The sequence below is a fragment of the Bos taurus genome, chromosome 17 (assembly GCF_002263795.3).
Source record: "Bos taurus isolate L1 Dominette 01449 registration number 42190680 breed Hereford chromosome 17, ARS-UCD2.0, whole genome shotgun sequence".
NCBI classification, from domain to species: Eukaryota; Metazoa; Chordata; class Mammalia; order Artiodactyla; family Bovidae; genus Bos; species Bos taurus.
The window spans coordinates 2,668,081-2,682,947 of record NC_037344.1 but is presented as its reverse complement, the minus strand read 5'-3'; the positions used below and the strand labels follow the sequence as shown (position 1 = coordinate 2,682,947).

At 42.8% G+C, this 14,867-nt stretch overlaps 1 protein-coding gene across 1 annotated transcript; it reads left to right on the top strand.

The window, feature by feature from the left end:
- The first annotated feature begins 7,503 nt into the window (after positions 1-7,503).
- Positions 7,504-14,499, top strand: LRAT (lecithin retinol acyltransferase). The gene is made up of 2 exons (NM_177503.3): positions 7,504-8,393; positions 12,627-14,499. The coding sequence occupies exons 1-2, from the start codon at positions 7,854-7,856 to the stop codon at positions 12,777-12,779; spliced, it is 693 nt and encodes a 230-aa protein (NP_803469.2). The 5' UTR covers positions 7,504-7,853; the 3' UTR covers positions 12,780-14,499.
- Positions 14,500-14,867: the final 368 nt, after the last annotated feature.

Here is a 14,867-nt window from a genome sequence, read left to right as displayed (position 1 = left end):
ATGAGTCCCACAAATCATCAGGTAGGAGTAGTGAAGGCAAGGCTGATGTTAAGAAAGTCCTGTCTTCAGTTACCTGCCAGGTTACCCTCAGGATGTCTATGCATTTAGAAAGAAGTTTTGAAATATACATTTCGCAGAGCATTCATCACCATTCCTGGTGCTTATCATTCCTGGTAATTGCCGGTGCTATCCTGTTTGGAGTATAACAGTACCTGAATTTTCTGTACAGTTCCTATATGAGTACAGTGGTGGGTAACTGCCTTTTGAAAATGTCACCAAAGGTTATTACTGTCACATTTGCTTTTGTTAACAAACCTGGGTCACCCAATGTTCGTATTTATATTGCTTTATAATGGTAGATTATAGAATCAAAAGGAAAGAAGATGAATTTATAAGTTAGTTTCTATCTTCTCTAAGTTATTAAGAAGTAACATTTCTTGCCATTTACTATTTGTAAAGTGAAATGTGCTTTACATGTCATGAGTATCTCAAAACTTAGTCATTCTTTGGTATAACATTTTATCATTTCTAAAATGGACAGCTGGGGTTTTATTGTACATTGTGAGACGTACTTTCAAATAAATGGCAGGCTTTTAATCTTTATTTTTATGAATTATAAAGGACTTACTTGGTGGTGAGCAGTGGGAGGACCAGAGCTCTGTCTCTCTGCTCGTTGTCTCTCACCTCCAAAACACTTACGTGCCTACTTTCTGCTCACCCCTTTGGCTCTGTGCTGAGACACTGGAAGGGGTCTGTTAGTAAAAACATGTCTCTGTCTACTCTGCATTCTTGGATGATGGTGCTGTCTCTCTGCCTTATTCTGCTTCACTGATGAATATACAGATGATGTTAGAGATGGGTCTCACTTTATGAACTTCATACAATGCTGCAGAGAAGTATTCCCCTAATCCCAAAACTGCCTTCTGAAATATTATTCATATTTTTTTGAGAAATTAAATTCTGGCTCATAGGTAGCAAATGACTTGTCTGAGTTCATTTAGCTGTGAATGGCAACACAAGGCCTTACACTCAGGATTTCTGCTCCCTCCTCTGCATTACAACTGCCTTGACCTGCTATTAATTGATAGCAAGCTGTGTTCACTTATAGGATTATGATATTTGCAATCAGTTCAGTCACTCAGTTGTGTCCAACTCTTTGCAACCCCATGAACCATAACATGCTAGGCCTCCCTATCCATCACCAATTCCAAGAGTCCACCCAAACTCACGTCCATTGAGTCAGTGATCATCCAACATCTCATCCTTTGTCGTCCCTTTCTCCTCTCTCCTTCAATCTTTCCCAGCATCAGGTTCTTTTCAAATGAGTCAGCTCTTCACATCAGGTGGCCAAAGTATTGGAGTTTCAGCTTCAACATCAGTCCTTCCAATGAACACTCAGGACTGATCTCGTTTAGGATGGACTGGTTGGATCTCCGTGCAGGCCAAGGGACTCTCAAGAGTCTTCTTCAACACAACAGTTCAAAAGCATCACTTCTTTGGTGCTCAGCTTTCTTTGGACTCAGAGTGAGTCCAATTCTCACATCCATACATGACTACTGGAAAAGCCATAGCCTTGACTAGACGGAGTGCCTGATGAACTATGGATGGAGGTTTATGACATTGCACAGGAGACGGGGATCAAGACCTTCCCCAAGAAAAAGAAAGGCAAAAAAGCAAAATGGCTGTCTGAGGAAACCTTACAAATAGCTGTGAAAATAAGTGAAAGCAAAGGAGAAATGGAAAGATATACCCAATTGAATGCAGAGTTCCAAAGAATAGTAAGGAGAGATAAGAAAACCTTCCTCAGCAATCAATGCAAAGAAATAGAGGAAAACAATAGAATGGGAAAGACAGAGATCTCTTCAAGAAAATTAGAGATACCAAGGGAACATTTTTTGCAAATCTTTGCTCAATAAAGGACAGAAATGGTCTGAACCTAACAGAAGCAGAAGAGATTAAGAAGAGATGGTAAGAATACACAGAGGAACTGTACAAAAAATATCTTCATGACCCAGATAATCCCGATGGTGTGATCACTCACCAAAGCCAGACATCCTGGAATGTGAAGTCAACTGGGCCTTAGGAAGCATCACTGCAAACAAAGCTGGTAGAAGTGATGGAATTCCAGTTGAGCTATTTCAAATCCTAAAAGATGGTGCTGTGAAAGTGTTACACTCAATATGCCAGCAAATTTGAAAAACTCAGCAGTGGTCACAGGGCTGGAAAAGGTCAGTTTTCATTCTAATCCCAAAGAAAGGCCTTGGCGTACTCCTTTTTCTATTTGGAACCAGTCCGTTGTTCCATGTCCAGTTCTAACTGTTGCTTCCTGACTTGCATACAGGTTTCTCAAGAGGTAGGTCAGGTGGTCTGGTATTCCCATCTCTTAAAGAATTTTCCACAGTTTATTGTGATCCACACAGTCAAAGGCTTTGGCATAGTCAATAAAGCAGAAATAGATGTTTTTCTGGAACTGGCTTGCTTCTTTAATGATCCAGTGGATGTTGGCAATTTGATCTCTGGTTCCTCTGCCTTTTAAAACCAGCTTGAACTGAAGTTCACAGTTCACGTACTGCTAAAGCCTGGCTTGGAGAATTTTGAGCATTACTTTACTAGCGTGTGAGATGAGTGTAATTGTGTGGTAGTTTGAGCATTCTTTGGCATGGCCTTTGGGATTGAAATGAAAACTGACCTTTTTCAGTCCTGTGGTCACTGTTGAGTTTTCCAAATTTGCTGGCATATTGAGTGTAACACTTTCACAGCATCATCTTTTAGGATTTGAAATAGCTCAACTGGAATTCCATCACCTCCACTAGCTTTGTTCGTAGTGATGCTTTCTAAGGCCCACTTGACTTCACATTCCAGGATGTCTGGCTCTAGGTTGGTGATCACACCATCATGATTATCTGGGTCATGAAGATCTTTTTTGTACAGTGCCTCTGTGTATTCTTGCCAGCTCTTCTTAACATCTTCTGCTTCTGTTAGGTCCAGACCATTTCTGTTTTATTTTGCCCATCTTTGCATGAAATGTTCCTTGGTATCTCTAATATTCTTGAACAGATAAGATTTTTGCAATATTAAATATGAATTTCTTGGGGTTTTTTTTTAGTTTTATTTTATGGCTTTCAAAACAACTACAGCCATTACAACAAAAAACAACTAAATCCTGTCTGGCTGTAGCTGCTCCTTTAATCTTTCTAAAGACACTATGCAGAATTGAGGCCCTCAGAGTAAGGTTCTGGCCAACCAGCAAGGAAGTTGGGGAATCTTCCTCCCAGGAGGTAATGGCTTCCTGTCAGAAAACACTCCAGGGAACACTGGGTTAGGAGATTCCTTGAAAAGGTGTCAACTCTTTTTCCTCAGCCTCCAGAGGGGAGTTCACAAAACCTTTTATTCTTCCTGTCTCCTTAGAGTCAGCTAGTTTGAGCCTCTGTTTGTGTCCATGTGGCCAGAGCTGAGTATATGTAAAGGAACTGACAGTAGATGGGCACCTAGTTCAGAAGAAAAACAAGTTTTAAGACTGTCATTATTTACATGCCTAATGATTTATTAGTCTAAAAAATCTAAGAACAACAACAAAATAATTCTGAAGGATGATAAATCAAAAAACATGAAGTTCAGAAAGCCAAATTTATCAGGTTTAGGGGAGAGAAATTCTAAGAGCTAAGGAGTTTGGGACATTGCCCTTAGATTCTATTTCTGACTCTGTGCCCTTGGCAAAATACCCATCACTTACCTGCCTATCCTAAGGAGAAGGTACTGCTGGGCCTTCCTGAGAGGGATACTATTAGCCAGAACCATAATCAGATCTTTCTCTATAGCAGTGCTGCTGCTGCTGCTGAGTCGCTTCAGTCGTGTCCGACTCTGTGTGACCCCATAGACGGCAGCCCACGAGGCTCCCCCGTCCCTGGGATTCTCCAGGCAAGAACACTGGAGTAACCCATTTCCTTGTCCAATGCATGAAAGTGAAAAGTGAAAGGAAAGTCGCTCAGTCATGTCCGACTCTTAGCAACCTCATGGACTGCAGCCCACCAGGCTCCTCCATCCATGGGATTTTCCAGGCAAGAGTACTGGAGTGTGGTGCCATTGCTTCTCCCTCTATAGCAATAAGTGATGTTAAAAATTGGAATCTGTAGCACTACAGAAGCACAGAAATGAACCCCAAATGAAAAAGAAAAGTTTGGGGAGCTAAATTTAGGTTGGGTATTTAACTGAAATTCCAGGACTGGGAACAGAGCTGGGCATATAGTAGGCACTGGGTGATAAGGGTGATAGGTGGGTGAACTGATGGGAAGTCAGACCTTCCTCAATGGTGGTGGACCTGGGAGCAAAGAAGCTGTGGTTCAGTCCTGATCCACACTCACACACGTCACAGAGAGTGAGTTATAACCTCAGTTTCTTCCTGTGTAAAACGGAGACAACACTCAACGGTTAGGAGGACTAAGTGAGAAAATGCTTATTAACTCAGTTCCTAGCACAGAGGAAGCACAAGATTCTGTGATCCAATCCTCCACTACAAAGTCTTCTGAGGAAGAGGCTCTCCAGAGGTAAAAAGTCTTCGGATGGGAAATCCCTTAGCTTCCGGGCTTCTGCGGGACTCCCGTCTTTTCCCCGGACAACGGACAACGGGAGCTCTTTCTCTTGGGACCCACGGCGGGATCCAGGGCCTGAAGATGAAGCCTAAAAGTTAGGTGGGCTCTGCGAGCCTGGATTCCAGCTTCCTTTATGCAGAAACCCCGTGGAGTCGTGGTCTGACCCACTGGGAGACAGAGACGCCGGCCTGAGTGGATACTGTGGCTGTCTTTTGACTTGGCTCTTTCCGTGGGAAGGTAGAAAGGAACAGCGAGGCGAGAGTTGATAGTTCTTTGACATCATCATGTTGTCCTGCAAAGCCAGCGCTTTCACAATCCCCTCACCAGATCCGGCGACCCAGTTTTGAATGCTTTTAAGGCATTAGACCAAACTGGTTGAATGCAGCCACCTTTCCTACAACTGGGAAACTAGGAGTCTCTCTAGCAAGTTGAATTCTCCCTTTTACGAATGAATGACCGCTTCTGGTTTAGGAAAATGTTCTGATGTTAGATTACTCTTGGGTGGGCCTTTCCTTCTAATAGCAATTGTGTTCCCTTAGTTTGACTGATTTAGGGAGGCAGGCTTACTTATATTGGTACTCTGAGAATGTTGCCTACTGTGGTTGTAAGGAAAGTTTTGTTCAGCCAACAAGAGCTCATTCTCTCAGTGGAAAAGCAGCCTAGTCGTCGCTAACGCTTCCCTGCTGAATAGGTCTGAAGAGACTTCAAACACGGACACATGAAGACGTTTCACTGTCTCCTACGGGTTCCCGGAGCCAAATTCCCGGCAGGCAAGGCAGGCGGAGAGAGCAGCTCTGGGGCAGTTCCACTGAGAAAAATAAATTTATTCAACAGCATAACAATTTGGCTTATAAACAGGGAGTTAACCAAGCAAAAAATAACCTTCAAGAAACTATGGACACTCGCTCACCATTCATTGCCCAAGACAGCAGAGCGCCTACATCTTGAGCAATGTATTCTGCTTCATATCACTCTCATCTCTCTCTCTCTCTCTTTTTTCTTTCGTTAAGTGACTCCCTTTTCAGAGGCGGCGGTCCAAAAATTAACCTTACTGGGAAAGAGAAAAATCAAATGCAAATCGGCTTGGCGCTGCCTGACTCACAAAACGCCCTGGGGATGCGACTACGTGATTTTTCCTTAAAAAAAAATTTTTTTCCCCCTCTCTCTGAAGGAGTGAAACTGCCTGCCGTGAGGAGGTTCTCCTTGATTTTGCCTCCAGTAAATTCACCGGGTGCAGACTGCCTTAGCGTTTTAAATCGGGTTAGTGACCACTAGAGACGGAAATCGCTAATTACCAAGTCCCTTTTGATCTCCCCGGGCCGTTTGGCTCTTGACCCTGGAGGCTCCAGTATCCGTACTTTCCCAGAACTGGACCAGAGCGGCGAGACCAGAGCCGGGTCTACAGTTAACGTGTACGCCAAGGTCTGGATCGGACTGCTAAAAATGTCCACAGACATCCCAGAGTTGCAGACCTCGGGAGCTGGTGTGCTGCTGGACGTTAACTAGCGCCTGTGTGTCCAGGAGTTTGATTAAGCTATCCGCTAACCGCACTTTTATTTAAATTTGGGGCTAAGAATGGGGAAATAATATATTAAAATTTCCTCATCCACTGCCTCTCCCCTCTAACGCACCTTCGTTTTTCGATTTTTTTTTTTTTTTTTTTGTGTGGAAAATGGAATTTTCTTCTCTTTGCTGGGACTAAAATGTGATTCGAAATAGTTTGTGAGATGAACAAAAGTCACCAGCCAGCCGGACGTCTAGGGCAGAGCGCTGACGGTAGAGGAGTGAGAGCGAAGGGTTGGTGTGGGAGGATAATGGGGAGCCGGCCTCCTCCCCGTCTGGTCTCCATTCCCCTCCGTCTTCCAGGTAAAACGGCTTTCCCTTAATCCATCACCTGCTGGGAGCGCCCTTCCCCAGGCAAGCGGAGAATTTGTTAGCTGCCAGAACCTGTTAGCTCTGTTCGGGGCGGCTTTGTGGAGCCAAACGAGGCTCCTTGCATTGTGGCCTTTGTCCGAGGAATTTAAGTATTTACATAATGCGTGAGCGCGGAACTCGGCGATGGGTCGGGACTCGGCGTGTGGAGACGCGCGTACTCGGCAACCGCGGCGCCCTGGCGCGCGTGCGCCCAGGAACCAGCTCGCTGTGCGCGGGCTCAGGGCGCGCAGGTCCTGAGAGCAGCGCCCCTTGCTCGGTCATCTCCCGGGGGCTGCGCTGTAAGAGGCGAAGTTTCGGTGAATGAATCGAAGAAGCTGGATCCATGAGACTCTGAAGCTGGAATAATTAACTCGGTTTTCTAGGAGAATGTTGGGCGCTTCGTCGTTTTACTTGCTGACCCGCTCGGGTTCCGATCACTCGCGGGGTCGCTTCCCACCCGCGCGCCAGCGGACAGCGAGGGACATTTAAAGGGGAGAAGAGTGCGCGGTGTGCAGGACCACTGCTCTGCGGAGTTTAGGAAGGAATCTGGAGGCTTTCGAGGCGCGCACACTTCTCAGAGTAAATGCAGATACTTTAGGAAGCCGACGTCTCCGAGTATCCAACCTTTTGGAGAGAGGTGGCTCTACTCAGAAATCTCGCCCAAGGCGACTCTCCACCAAAAACGTCCCGGAGGTACCCAGAACGCTCCCCAATCTAGCAGGTGCAAGATCTCTTATGCGGCCTCTACTTTCCAAAGCCGGCCGCTGAGGCGGAAGTGCTACGGGATGGATTTCAAAGAGGAGCCCGCACTGGAAGGGGTGGCTAGGCAGACCCTCGAAGCCCAGAAGCGGCCCGCCCTTTCCACGGGGCCTGCGGGCTGGCGCCGCCCCTGAGCGAGCGCGCTCTTCGCGGGTCCCAATCAGCTCTCTCGCCGGTCTGTGACGGCATTCGGCCCCGCCCCCTCGACGGAGATAAATACATTGGCAAAGGCTCCGTCGCGAGCAGCGCGTGCGGCCCTGCGCCCCGGCCCGGCCTCCAGGTGCACTGTATATACATAGCATCCAGCTTGTAGGGCAGGTTCCGCTGTCCCCGCGGTCAGCCGCGGCCAGCTCCGCATCCTCCTCAGTCCCGCGTGCGGTGCGGCCAAGCCGAGCCGATCTCCAGGCTTCTCGCCTTCTTCTTTTTCTCTCCCTCCCTCCTCCGCAGGTGACATGTCCCGCGGCACTGGCCGGCCGGCTTGCCAGTGAGCAGCGGCGCAGCGCCCCTGTTCGGCCAGCGCAACTTGCCTGGCTCCGCGCGGCTGGTGCCGGAGAACGGCGGTGCCCTCGCCACAAGACTCTTCCCTACAGGATGAAGAACCCAATGCTGGAGGCCGTGTCGCTCGTGCTGGAGAAGCTACTCTTCATCTCCTACTTCAAGTTCTTCAGTTCAGGCGCCCCGGGCGAAGACAAGGCGGGGAACACTTTATATGAGATCAGCTCTTTTCTCCGCGGTGACGTGCTGGAGGTGCCTCGGACCCACCTGACGCACTATGGCATCTACCTGGGCGACAACCGTGTCGCCCACATGATGCCCGATATCCTGTTGGCCCTGACTGACGACAAAGGGCTCACGCAGAAAGTGGTCTCCAACAAGCGTCTCATCCTAGGCGTCATTGGCAGGGTGGCCAGCATCCGCGTGGACACCGTGGAGGACTTCGCCTACGGAGCCGAGATCCTGGTGAATCACCTGGACAGGTCCCTCAAGAAGAAGGCGCTGCTCAACGAAGAGGTGGCGCAGAGGGCAGAGAAGCTGCTGGGCATAACTCCCTACAGCCTACTTTGGAACAACTGCGAGCATTTCGTCACCTACTGCAGGTTCGGCACCGCGATTAGCCCCCAGGCCGACAAGGTACCACGTGTGACTCTAACCCCGGTGGGCTCGGTGGGGACACTCCCTCCCTTCCCTAAACTTTCCTCACCCCTGGGAGCAGGGATTGGGTTCTAGATTTAGTAACGAACCTTCTGCTGTTCCTCAGGAAAGCGAAGTAAATAAATAAATGGCAATGTGCCTTGCAGGATATCTCGAAATGCACGGCGCAAGAGTGTGGCAATGCAGTACCGCTGCCAGCAACGCCAGAGAGCTGCCCAGTTATTGCTGCAGAAGTCATCAGGGTGTCCACCCAGCGTAGTTGAAATGACAAGGGCGAGTGACTAGGAGGGTCACAGAAAATCTGTCGCCGTATGCTTGCAACTTTACCCAAGAATTGGCAGTTGGAAGGAAGGTGTCCAGAGTTTATATTTAATCTATAACACTGTCTAGTACAAGTTGTTGTGCCTTTAAAACAAGGAAGCATGCCCGTTTTCCCTATGAGCTGCAGAGAGAGAATTCTCTTTGCTTAATATAAACTACCAAAATATCCATTAAGAAGACCTCCCTGGTAGGTCTCTTACTCCTGTGGCTGAGCTTAAGGGAAATCTTCTCCTTGGTATTCTGCATTTCTTTTATGCTGGCTTTAATCCCCATTTAGACTTCCCCATTGTTAAGCATCCTATATCCACTAGCCCCACAGTTGGGTTGGAGTGTTTCAGAGTTCCCCAGAGATTAAAACAATTAGTTTTCCAGAAGAGTCATTAACTGTTGGAAGGTAATTTTATGGGTACTTTAAAAAAAGGGGGGGGGGGAACTGTTAGAATTTAAGATGATTAAATTAGCTACAAAGCCAAAGGAAAAAATAGTGGATTTTTTATTGCCTTTTGATACCTCTTAACTTATAAAATTCACATTTTAAGCCTGCAATTTCATTTGCAGTTGAAAGTCTTAACCTTCTCTGCAGTTGCTAAAGAGGTGCTGTTAGTGTGCATCCTTTACAATGAAAATCTGGGCACTCACATAATACGTTTCATTTATACTCTTCATGTCTAGATACGTTGGGACCGAAAGAGTCTAAGTCCATGTAACCAGTTTTTTTATTTTTCCACATCTTAATTTTTTGACCCACATGGGAAAATCTTTCCTCTTTAGGAGAGCATGAAAGTATAGTGCTTGTTTACATCCATATATGAAACTCCTTACAGAATATTTATAAAGCCGTAACAGACTCAATCTAGGAATTCTAAGTAAAATAAAAATACAGTTACAGCACTGTGCAGTGATTCAAGAATCACAGCTTCAGTCCAGGCCTGTTTAGAAATGAGCTTCACCACATTTACAAACACTGGCTCCAAAAGTGTTCAAAAGGAAACACGTCAGATTTACTTAGGACCGAAGCAAGTCATTTCTCTAAGGAAAAACAGTATTTCCCTCCCATAATTAGGAGTTACCCTTTCATGGAATACATATAACACTGTATTATATATTTCTACAAAAAAATAGTACAAGTGCTTTTTTAAGGTAGTAAAATATTTAATCTGCATAAATAACTAGTTGGAACAGTTTTTCCTCTTTGGAAACTTTTTAAGGTTTTATAGAAGTAGAGAAGTGCTTTAATTGCTGTTGCTGCATAGCACCTCTTGTGAAACTGAGTTTTTGTCTTCACTTTGAATGGTCTAACAAACAATTTGGCCACACAGTAGATTTCCTAGGGGGAAAAAAAAAATCCCCATCCCAAATTTTCCAATTCTAAGGACTGTTTTTGAACATGCCCTGAGAGAAGTAGGTCATTAGTACTGAAGGAGGACTGGCTTTTATTTTCTAGAAACATAAGGACTGACTTGATTCTGGGACTGGTGGTTGAGTTCTCCATATATACAACTATCATCAGCTTAACATGTCTCACTTAAATTTGTGTTGATAAAATCTCTCAAGAGCACTTTCCCTCATGAAAACACTACAGTTAATATGAAAGTGAACTGGAAGAAAATCTTTTTTTTTTCCCTTTGGCAGTGATTTTTTTTTTTTATACAAGCTTAGAAAATGGAAAATTAAACCATTTTATAACAATTTCAGTATTTCATAAGCTATAAAGCCCTTTAATTAGTAACTATTATTATTTCTTATGCTTTTTTTTCTTTGCTGGTATTACTTTGCATTGCCAAAATGAATACCTGTACCCCCTTTTAATTTGCAGGGATTTGTTGCTCAAAGGTGCCCCTACAGGCTTCTTAACATTAATCCAGAACTAGAGGGCATTTCCTACCATGGAGCAACCCAGAGGTGCCTCCTGGACAGGACATTAGAAATGAGATGATCCTCTTACGGGGGAAAGAAAGTCCACAATGATTCTGTGTTGGTCTAAATTAAATATTATTGGGAAAAAAGGTAAAAGAAGAATGACTATATCAAGACAGTATTCTTATTTACTTAAATGTACGTGTGTGTATGTTTTCAGTTGTGTCCAACACTTTGTGACCCCACAGACTGTAGCTCTCCAGGCTCCTCTGTCCATGGAATTTTCCAGGAAAGACTACTGGAGTGGGTTGCCAACCCAGGGATTGAACACATGTCTCCTACATCTCCTGCATGGCAGGAGGAGTCTTTACTGCTGTGCCACCTGGGAAGCCCACCTAAATGTATATTTCCCCATTATTTGCCAAACAGCTTTTCTTACTATCCTGAAAACTTTATTCAGTTTGATCCTTATCTCCTCATCACTTGAAAATTATGTATTTGTTACTCAGTATCTTGTTTAGTAGAAAGAGACAAATCATGTTTGACACACAAAAAGAATGATATATAGATAACCAGCTGGAAATTTTATATTTGTTGACATACTGTATAAAAATATTGACAGAGACAGCCTTGCAGTGAAGGTTGTGTGTTAAAATATATTGGACTTGTTTCTGCAATGCAGGAGACATGGGTTCGATCCCTGGGTCAGGAAGATAAAGGGAATGCTTACCCACTCCAGTATTCTTGCCTGGAGAATTCCATGGACAGAGGAACCCGTGGGCTACAGTCCATGGGGTTGCAAAGAGCTGGACACACTGAGCGACTAACACTTTCACGTTCATTCTATCCATTAAGAATTTGGAAACGTGGCTGTCCAGAACTACATCTGGACACTGATGAAAGAAATCAAAGAGGAGACTCTAAAAGCATATACAGTGTCATCTAGAAAAGGAGCTTAAAGCCAAGTTCTTAGTTTTCAGTTGTATCCCCAACTCTTTGTGACCCCATGAACTGTAGCCCATCAGGCTACATGGGATTTTCAGGTGAGAATACTGCAGTGGGTTGCCATTTTCTTCTCTAGGGGATCTTCCCAACCCAGGGATCAAACCTGGGTCTAATGCATTGCAGGCAGATTCTTCACTAGCTGAGAACAAGTAGGAAACTCTTATCAAAATGGAGCAATTAATTGCTAAATTCTGCCCCAACAGTGATGAGGTAGAGATAACTGTCAAGATCTAGCAGTGAAAATAATCATTGTAATACTTTACATTTATACAGCATGCAGATGAATGCAGAGTACTTTTGCTAAATCTCATTTGATCCTCACAACAACCTCAGTATTTGCATGGAGGAGAAAAAGGTAGTCTGGACAGGTTAAATAATTAAGAGTGATCCAGGCAATACTTCCGAGAAAAATTAGTTTTCTAAGAAAAAAATACATATCTTAGAAGAATGCATTCTTCAGCGGGTAAAGATCTCATTTATTTTTATCTCCAGCAGCCAATTTTCAATTTCAACTGATCGTGACTTTATTTTGGCAGGAAACAGGATATGACAATAAAATCAGACTTTCGATGCCTTTAGATTTTGAGGCTTATCAGAAATTTATCATCAGAAGTATTACCAAATTTTAGAATGGTGAGGTGTAGGAATCAAAGTCACCAATAATGATGGGCTAAATTCTATTTGCTCAGGATCATTTTACTTTTGAATATGTTATTGTTATTGAGAGGCAATTTAGTGTTGTTTTTAACCTTTAATCCTGAATGACTTTCATGTGGTTATATTCTCTGTAGTTTTCTGTAGATGTTCTGCATTTACAAGGGCAAGTGCCTGAAGTATTATTTCAGCCACTATGGGATGTGGCATCAGGAAACTGAACTGTTAACAACTTAAATTCTTCCCTAAGTTGTGAGAGAAATTCTAGTTCTTCTGGTGACAGGGAATAGCTGGAAAAGTTGTGCTCTACTGTTTGGTATGTATGATTCTTCTTAGGTTTAGCCTTTTCTAATATTCTTAAATTTTATTTTCCAGTTTTGTGAGAATGTGAAGATAATTATTCGTGATCAGAGAAGCGTCCTTGCTTCTGCAGTCTTGGGATTGGCGTCTATATTCTGTCTGGGCTTGACATCATATACCACTCTTCCTGCAATTTTTATTCCATTCTTTTTATGGATGGCTGGCTAACTTCATACTCCTGTGTCAGTGTATGGATTCTCTGTATAGAAATGTTTATATTTATATAGCACAAATCAATATAAGCATTATCGAGAAAAATGTGACCTATAATAATGTGTGCTGGATAAAAATGTGATTAAGAATGACACAAAGTGCTTACCATGTAAGCCCAAGGATGGAGGCTTTCTGAATCTTTCCAGGCAGTTCCATTCCCAGGCATCGTGAGTCTTGGAAACATGACGGCTTGTGCTAGAATTCACTGTTATAAGAAAATCAGCCTGTAAGGTGATGGCCACAGGAGATTATTTGCTATTCTTTTTCTCCTATAATCATTGTTCTTCTCTGTTAAGCCTGAATTAGAAGATTGGAAAATTTGTTGAATGAGACCCCTAACTATTGTAAATTTATACTATTTCATTGAAAATTTTATGTTAAACGAAAATAATTTCCCTTATTCAGATGAAAGCATGTTTGATGATTGGCCAAAAAAAAATCACATTTTCTTTGTGTATTATATATAATTTCTAGTAAGTCAAGAATAATTTCATTTCTTGAAACAATATTGGCAAAGTTAAGGTTTAATGATAAAATAACTGACCAGAACTATAGAAATATGTTTTCTTGCAGAAATAGCTAATAATACTATAGTTTTGATAGGGCCTTACTTAATAGGAAGCCTGGCATTCATTTTTTTTTCCCTTTTATGTGTCACTGTAGTTACTTTAAACCACTCTGAGAGGAAAATGGACATAGGATTGAAGTAAGTTGGGTACTTGGAGAGTGTATGTGCCAATTAAATACACAGATGTATTGAGTCCATGTACTCGGACCGATGTACTGAGACTGAGTACAAGTATTGAGACATGTACTCAGACTAACAAATTGTTTGCTCTGAATTGCTTTACTGTCACAGCAGTGTAGTTAGTACAGAGCATTGGTGGAGGTGAACATAAAAGCACATTCAATCCATTTTTTTGCATTTATAGTGTAACTTGCATGTATGTCATTGGATGGTTTAATTTTAAAGCACTTACTAATGCACTGTATAATTTTTAAAAGCCATGGCATTTTTCTTCTAGTTAGGTTTCTCCATTTCATTACCAAGTCAGTATAGTTTACATCCTTAAAAGAATGATGCTTCAGCAATATATAAAAACCCAAGCAAGTAAGACTAAGGGAAATAGCTGTTAGAAGTCATTTTTAAGTGTCTTAATACTACCAAGTGTGTAAGTTGATTACACAGAGCCTGTTTTAATGTCAGAGTTGAGATGCAGCAATGTTAAAGCAAGTGTGCAAGTACTTTTGCAAAATCACCAAATTCTAAAAACTAAGCTACAAGCCTATAAACTATCAAGAATCAGAAAATAATGAGTCACATAATGAGCGGTATGAGGAGGGCAGGGTTGGTAACTCAATGATCCAATCAGAACAAATTTAAGAGTAAATTTTAGTATATTTGATGTTTTATCACCACTAATTTACCAACAACAAATTCAGTTAAATAGTGACTAAACTTTGTATTTAATCATTTAAATGTGTTGAATACTTAAAACATGAAATGACAACACCACAGAATGAAGTGTTCTATGGGCCTATTCCAACCACTTAAAGTTATTCTTAGTGTGTATACATAAACACAACCACTATGAGAACTTCATTGTATTAGTGGTTTTTCACTTACTGTATATTACTTATGTAGCAATTGTTTATAAATAAACTAATTTAAACATATGGTTGTCCTCATGAATAATTTACACCTTTCTTCAGACTTTAGTATTGTAGGTAGCAAAAAAATCACTGTGTATTGTTAAATCTGTGTTCAAAGATCATGATCTCTCATTAAAAGCTAAGGGAAGTATTTAAGGTTGAAACTAACCTAATAGTCTTGACTCGCTTCATATCCTTAAAGCAAGATTCAATGCATCTTTCATTTATGTGCTCGTTATGTGCCAGACATTGACCTGTTGCAATTTCATGGTCTAGAATTCATGTTTGTTAACTACTTATATTAGAGTATACACAGTGCTATGGGAAAACAAAGAGAAGAACTCTTCCTGAAGGGTCAGAGAAATGTGTGTGAAGGAGGCAGTGCCAGCA

Coding starts and splice junctions, on each gene's coding strand:
- LRAT (NM_177503.3), top strand. CDS start 7,854: ATGAAGAACCCAATGCTGGAGGCCGTGTCGCTCGTGCTGGAGAAGCTA. Junction 8,394..12,626: donor TTAGCCCCCAGGCCGACAAG/GTACCACGTGTG, acceptor TTTATTTTCCAG/TTTTGTGAGAATGTGAAGAT.